Source organism: Sinocyclocheilus rhinocerous, unplaced genomic scaffold (assembly GCF_001515625.1).
Source record: "Sinocyclocheilus rhinocerous isolate Xijiao unplaced genomic scaffold, SAMN03320098_v1.1 scaffold1330, whole genome shotgun sequence".
Lineage (NCBI taxonomy): Eukaryota > Metazoa > Chordata > Actinopteri > Cypriniformes > Cyprinidae > Sinocyclocheilus > Sinocyclocheilus rhinocerous.
Window position 1 is genome coordinate 437,383 of NW_015665026.1, and position 7,425 is coordinate 444,807.

General features: G+C 37.0%; 2 protein-coding genes across 6 annotated transcripts in view; both read left to right on the forward strand.

The window, feature by feature from the left end:
- LOC107730947 (uncharacterized) overlaps positions 1-3,791 on the forward strand; it is a 23,508-nt gene extending 19,717 nt beyond the window's left edge. The window contains exons 4-5 of the mRNA XM_016541910.1: positions 1,252-1,329; positions 3,767-3,791. Of these exons, the coding sequence (XP_016397396.1) occupies positions 1,252-1,329; positions 3,767-3,791 (103 nt within the window). The remainder of the gene's footprint in view (positions 1-1,251; positions 1,330-3,766) is intronic.
- A 2,929-nt stretch (positions 3,792-6,720) lies between these two features.
- The window catches only part of LOC107730968 (GRAM domain-containing protein 1B-like), a 53,255-nt gene continuing 52,550 nt past the window's right edge, over positions 6,721-7,425 (forward strand). For all 5 annotated transcript variants that reach the window (XR_001638733.1, XM_016541924.1, XM_016541925.1 and 2 more), the window contains exon 1: positions 6,721-6,863. Coding sequence is in view for 4 of the 5 variants with exons in the window: in XM_016541924.1 (XP_016397410.1) it covers positions 6,763-6,863 (101 nt within the window). In the remaining variant the exon portion in view is untranslated. The remainder of the gene's footprint in view (positions 6,864-7,425) is intronic.

The following is a 7,425-nucleotide window of genomic DNA, read 5'->3' on the forward strand; positions in this document are numbered from 1 at the left end:
TTCAGCAGCATTACTCCAGTCTTCAGTGTCACATGATCCTTCAGAAATCATTCTACTAACATACTGATATGTTGCTCAAAAATTATTATTATTTATGTTGAAAACAGTTTTAAACAAATATTTTTGTTATATTATTTATGTTGAAAACAGTTTTAAACAAATATTTTTGTTATATTATTTATGTTGAAAACAGTTTTAAACAAATATTTTTGTTATATTATTTATGTTGAAAACAGTTTTAAACAAATATTTTTGTTATATTATTTATGTTGAAAACAGTTTTAAACAAATATTTTTGTTATATTATTTATGTTGAAAACAGTTTTAAAACAAATATTTTTTATGAAAACTGCAATGCAATTTGAAGGATTCTTTGATAAAGACTTTAAAGCATTTATTTGAAATAAATTTGTAACAATGTAAAAGTCTTAACTTTCACTTTCAATCAATGTAATGCATCCTTGCGGGAACAAAAAGTATTAATTTCTTTTAAAAAATGTGCTTTTTTATAACTGCATAATTCGCATACTTAAGTTTGTCATTTCATGACTTTACTATCATTCTAAAATGTGGAAAATACTTCTAATAAAGAATGAGTAGGTGTGTGTAAACATTTAACTTGTGGTGTACATTTATGATTTAGAATTTGTATTCCAACGTGTAGCCGGATGTTTGACATGACTGACATGAATCCGTTATCGGCTGTGTACTGTAAGCTGTCAGGTGTTTGCTGGTAGAAAACCCTTTTAAATACACCAGTGTTTACCAGTGTAGGGCTCTGTTATGTTGATCTGTTAGGTTGTTTTCTCACCTGCTTCCTTTTCATGCAGCATGAAAGAACCCAGGGAACCACTTTTGTGGTCAAATGCACAGGATGTTTTTCTGTCATTTCTTTTCTTAAGTGTACTTTGCACACTGTACATTGCACTTGATAATCATGTCAAGGTTTACTGGTTAAATGTGTGTATTGTTGTGTTGTTTGAGTTTATAACACTCTTGTCAAATAGGACATTCTGCTGTCCTCTAGTGGAAAAGACTAAACCTATCCTTAAAATAAACATCAAACTATGTGCACATTGTGTCTTGATCTTGTATGTCTTGTTTGAGCATTTTTTGTTACTGTAATTAAAAGACATCACTGTGTGTCCAAACTCACCTTCTGTTGTCTCATTCTCAGTACGAGTGAACATCTGGTGTGTGTGTGTGTGTGTTTCTTATGTTGTGATTGTAATGTGACGCTCTGTGTTACAGCAGTCAGCAGAGCAGCCTGCAGAGCAGCCATGAGGAAGAGTCCACACGCTACCTGAGCCCCAACACCCGCGACGACAGGTACACACTCTGGGCTGCTTTGCATGTCATTTTCATTGTCTGTAGGTTTTACATGTTAAAGTATTTGGAATTGAGGCATTTATCTCACTCGTCTAATATTTATGCATTATGCCGCTCTCACCGTAGTTTCCTTATGTGTCCAACAGGGGTCAATGGTTGGTCAGCTCACAATCTGGCTGAACCCAATTCGTATGCTTATAGCTATTAGCTTGTGAACATATTGTGATGTGTGTGGTGTTTGGAATATCGTACTGACAACTAATTAATGAGACTGATTGGGGAACGAGGAGCACCGGGTGTGATCTGTGTATTCAGAGATTGGGGTGAGAAGGTTTAAAAAGAGTGCAAAAGAGAATGGACGCGGGCTGGCTGACGGTCGATTTACAAGCCGAAATAGGACGGCGGTACTCAGATATGTTGGGAGGGGGATGTCGTTCGCGGTCGTTTAGGGCCGCCGGCGATGAAGATAGATAGATAGCGGGGACTGGGTGAGAGTAAGTAGGGACGGGGAGTTAGGAGTGCCGTCGTTCTTTATGGTGTGTGCTATTTAACTGCTGAGCTGTTAGAGCGTGCCAGCGTATGGATCGTGCCCGTTCTGAACAGGCTTCTATTGCTGTCCTCCCTTTCTGTGGCTGAGACTGTCAGGTGCAGAAGTCCTTGTGAGCGTTAAACTTACGACACGCGGCTCGCATTTCCCATTACGGAACGGTGTGCAATAAGCGGTGTTCCCCGGACTGAACCAGCTCCTTAAATCCAACCCCCCACCCCACCCCGGGAGGGGCAGTGTCGCCGTGGGCGAGTTAAGTGGTTTTATATTTTCATTTTAAATTGATGTATTTAATAAAGTCATGTTTCTGGTAAAATTGGAGGGGGACAGTGAGGGTGGGTAAGACTGAAACTGGGAGGGTTTAAGGGGCAGGTATAATTTTGCACGTGCATGAGACACGTTTTACATGAGTTTGAAGTGTCACTGTTTGTAATTGATCTTATGGATTGTCACCAATGAAGTGAGTGAATTTATGTAGCACACTGCCCTAGGGCTTTCTAGGTTGTGTTTAGCCTGTCCTGCAGTCCCCTCTCCTAATAAAATTACCTGTTGTGATTGAAGTTGTGGTGGTGTGTTGTCTTCTGGTGCCAGACCACACTGGCTTAAAGAATTAAAGGTGGTGGCAGCGGCTTAAGTATAGAATTATTACAATATTAATAAGGTGTGAGGCTTTATTAACATGTACACCTACCCCAACCCTAAACCTCCCCACCCCACCCCGGGAGGGGCAGTGTCGCCGTGGGCGAGTTAAGTGGTTTTATATTTTCATTTTAAATTGATGTATTTAATAAAGTCGTGTTTCTGGTAAAACTGGAGGGGGACAGTGAGGGTGGGTAAGACTGAAACTGGGAGGGTTTAGGGGGCAGGTATAATTTTGCACGTGCATGAGACGCGTTTTACATGAGTTTGAAGTGTCACTGTTTGTATTTGATCTTATGGATTGTCACCAATGAAGTGAGTGAATTTATGTAGCACACTGCCCTAGGGCTTTCTAGGTTGTGTTTAGCCTGTCCTGCAGTCCCCTCTCCTAATAAAATTACCTGTTGTGATTGAAGTTGTGGTGGCGTGTTGTCTTCTGGTGCCAGACCACACTGGCTTAAAGAATTAAAGGTGGTGGCAGCGTCTTAAGTATATAAATATTACAATATGTATCGTATGTGATATATCTTATCACAAGTGGTTGTGAGCCATATTAGCATAGATCTGAAATCTCAAAAAAATATGTCATCTGCACACTTTTGATATACTATTTTCAGTGTACTGAAAATGTACTTTGTATGATAACCTAAAAAGTTATTTTGACTTTACTTCTTAAATGCTGCCTTATTGCTCATGATGGACCCTTTTCACATTTCCATGGTTCTCAGAAGTGGAAGATATCATAGTTGGGGGAACTTTTGCGTCATTACAGTCTATGAAAAGGGTCAATTGCAACTGTCAACTGTGACTTTAATTTATACAATGCAACTTTGTACCTCATAATTTTCTCATTATTTTAATGAGAAATTATTTCATAATTATTTTAATTTTCTCTTTGTTTTCTCTCACAATGCGACTATGTCTTACAATTGAATCTCATTATTGTGACTTTATAGTAATGCTGTTTTATTTTGATTTTAAACTTTTTCTCACAACTTCCTTTTTTATTTTTTACTCTGATGTGGAAATATGCTTGTGTATTTTATATGACAAATAGTGCGAATTGGGATTCCATCCTTTGTTACTTTTTCTCTTGCCAGTCTTTGTCATTGTATAATGGCAGACGCTGAAAAGGCTGACATGATATGAACTTCCTGTAGGCTGCTGGTTTTAGTCTCAGTGTGGTTGAGAAGTATCTGTTTTTGGTTGTTCATGTTTTGCTTATGAAGTTGTTCTTCTTTCTGTGTCAAGTTCTGCATCTGTTGTCTGGTTTTGAGTCTGACCACAGATCTCACCGTCTGTATTGTGCCATCTCAAAAACAACTCTTGCATGTTTCACTTTCCCATGGCAGGGCTGCAGAACAGCCCATTGCGTCTTCTGAGACTATATTTTCATCTCAGAAATATCATGAACTGAATAAGGTGCTACACATTTTGAATCAGCTAAGCAAGTTTTGTGGTGAAAGCTTAGATTTTTAGCTGTGCTCAAATGTTCTTGTTGAGCCCAGCTGGCCAGAGAACACGCCGATCCTCAGCTGGAATATCATATGAACATTTTTTTCATCTCCAGGCTTCAGGCGCTTGTTTATTGGTGCTTTTATTGGACCTCTTAGAACACACTGTTTCTTCTGGATTTATGAAACATGTCTTGTGAACATCACTTTTTGTACATTGATTCATTTTGTGTTTGTTGCTATTAAAGTTCATGAGCATTATTTACTATGCGTTTGTCTGAAAAGAGGTCATATGTGTGTGAGTCTGTACACGAGTGTGTGTGCATCTCTACACCTGCTAAAGTCAGTTTGTTAAAGTCAGTATGCACGCAGTTGCCAGCAGCTCATTTTTGTGCACTCAGCAACCTGATTTCAGCTTATTTTTAAATCAGTTTTGTGTTGTGACGTAAAAGCAGCTAATGCTCATTAAAGGTGAGGAATGTTCAGCCTGTTTGTGTCCCATTAGGCTGAATTGATCACAGCGAAGTACCTCAACTCTCATTTACACACATACATATACATTACAGGCTCCCTTTTAGTTCGCCAGTGTGAATTTGAATCGAATTGGCCAGATCTCACAGGATGTTGAATTGGAATTTGAATTTGCAAATGTTTTATGAAAAAACAAAACATGAATTTTGTCCTTAATTTAGACTAATTATACCTGTTTTTTCATGGAATATACATTATTTCGGAACTGAACTATAAAACTGTCAGTGCTGTTAAAACAATTAAAGGGACAGTTTACCAAAAAATGAAAATTATGTTTACTCACCCTAATGTCTATTCAAACCTGTATGACTTTATTATTATTTTTTTTTAAATAAGATCATGAAATAAGATGAAATAAGAGCATGAAATAAGATCATTTGAGAAATGTCTTAGTATTTTTTGTTCACACAGTGGAAGTCAGTGGTAACCAAAACCATTAATTCATTTTTGGGTGAATTAACATCAATAAATACAAAATTTAAGATTACCTGAATTTCAGTTGGTCACATGGTTTTCAGTAGGCCTACCTATAGAAAATAAATGTTGAAAATATGTTTTAAATTATTGTGTTAATATAATTAATGTAATACAATTAATTTAGTAAAAATGTTTAATATTGTAATATAATTTATAAATTAATAATAATTAATGTAATAAAATATATGTGAATTAAACACACATTTCCATAGATAATACATTTAAGATGTTAATTATTTACAGTAATTTCATCAAATGTTTCTGGAAATGCCCCAGTATGTGTATCAGAAATATCAGGGAATTTGTGATTTCCATGCCTGGTCATGAAAAACAGTTCTTAAAGGGTTAGTTCCCCCAAAAATGAAAATTCTGTCATTAATTACTCACCCTTGTGTTGTTCCAAACCCGTAAGACCTTCGTTCATCTTCGGAACACAATCTAAGATATTTTTGATGAAATATGAGGGCTCTCTGACCCTCCCATAGCGAGAAGTCAAATAATTCTACCACAAAAAGCAGAAATGTACGGAAGAGGATTAGGGCCAAGCAATAATAAAAAAATAAAATCATCTCGAGATTAAAATCATTATACATTGCGTTCAAACTCGTTAAATTTCAAGAAAAATGTTGAAATAAAATGTTGAGAATTATATAATTAAATTTCGAGAATAAAGTCTTTGTGTTTCGAGAAAAAAAACTCGTAAAATTTTGAGAAATAAAGTTGAAATAAAATGTTGAGAATAAACTCATTAAATTACGAGAAAAAAGTCTAAATAAAATGCTGAGAATAAACACACTCGTCGCCAGTACGCCAGTGTGTGGCGGCACTGACCCAGATCGGGCATAATGACGTCATCACGCCGGATCTGGGTCGGCGCCGGCGCCGCCACACGCTCGCGTCATGGTACTGTCGTGAACGCACGTCCAAAGTGACGCAGTAGAGATGAAAATGTGGAATAAAGTCGTTATTTTTGTTTTCTTCGCACAAAAAAGTATTTTTTTTTGTTTTGTTTTTTGCTAGTTTATTAGTCAAATTTTTCATCACCTTGAAGTTTTTATGTGCAATCTGTATACAATGTTTTTTTCCCCAGTAATCAGAAAAGAAGAAGAGAAAAAAAAAAAAGTAAAAAATTACAAAAGAAATTCATTAGTCAAAAGGTATGGAAACTACGGAAGAGGATTAGGGCCAAGCTATAATTAAAAAAATTATAATTATAAAACCATCTAGAGATTAAAGTCATTATAATACGAGATTAAACTCGTTAAATTTCAAGAAAAATGTTGAAATAAAATGTTGAGAATTATATAATTAAATTTCGAGAATAAAGTCTTTGTGTTTCGAGAAAAAAAACTCGTAAAATTTTGAGAAATAAAGTTGAAATAAAATGTACAAATCCTACTTGGCATCCTACTTGCCAATTTGATTCAGGTTCAGCCGAATCAACAACCAAAACATACTCGCCTTATCACATCTGTCTCTCTCTGGTTTTGCATTTTGGCCAGTAGTGTGCAATCTCTCGCGTGTCTCTGAGACTCTGATGGTCATATTAGTGTCTCTGCTGGTGGTCTGACTGCTACCACACCTCAGGTGAGGAAACAAGCTGTACTTATCCACAGCACACAAACTGAGAAAACGCAGGATCTAGGTCACCGCAGGACAAGACACGGCCCGCACCGAGAAAAAGAGAGAGAGAGGAGAGGAGGGGGTGATGTGAGTTTAGTAAAGAGGAGTCCTCATCCCGCTAGTGTGTGAACCGTGTGCAGGTCCACATGAGTTTAGAGCATCATGGTTCAGAGCAGGATTTTATCATGCACCTCACCCGTCAAAATGGGCTGTCACCCACGGGTGTCCACGCTGAGGAAAAGACTGCATTTTTGCCGGGATCCGTGAGTACTTTTTGTGTTTTTGCCTCTAAAATGGCTCTTGAATGGTGTTGTGTACAGACTGTAATTGGCAGGCAGAAATTCATGGTCAGTTGATCCAGCCTGAATTACTGTAGCAGATACAGTTTCCTGTGATCTATTGAATTACGCTTCCATCTTTCACAGTAGAGACTTCAAGAGGATTGAAAGTTGAATAAAACTCCTGATTAATCAATGTATTGATACATATGAGTCATGTTTGTGTTATAATAATTTGTTCTTCAGCAAGTCAGCGTCTGCAGTGGAGTAGGTCGTAGAGTAATGCTCGTGGATGTAGCATATGTGATCGACCAGAGTTTGAATCTGCTTTTGCCGAACTCGCTCTTCTTCCTTTTATCATCACATATCACATATCATATTATAATGACTTTAATCTCGAGATGGTTTTATTTTTTTTTATTATTGCTTGGCCCTAATCCTCTTCCATAAAATACTTAGTTTGGGGCCCGTGGAAAATAATTAAAGGTTGTCTCTTGAACTGCACCTTAACTTCCATTTTCCTTTACTTCCTTTTCACCAATATCTC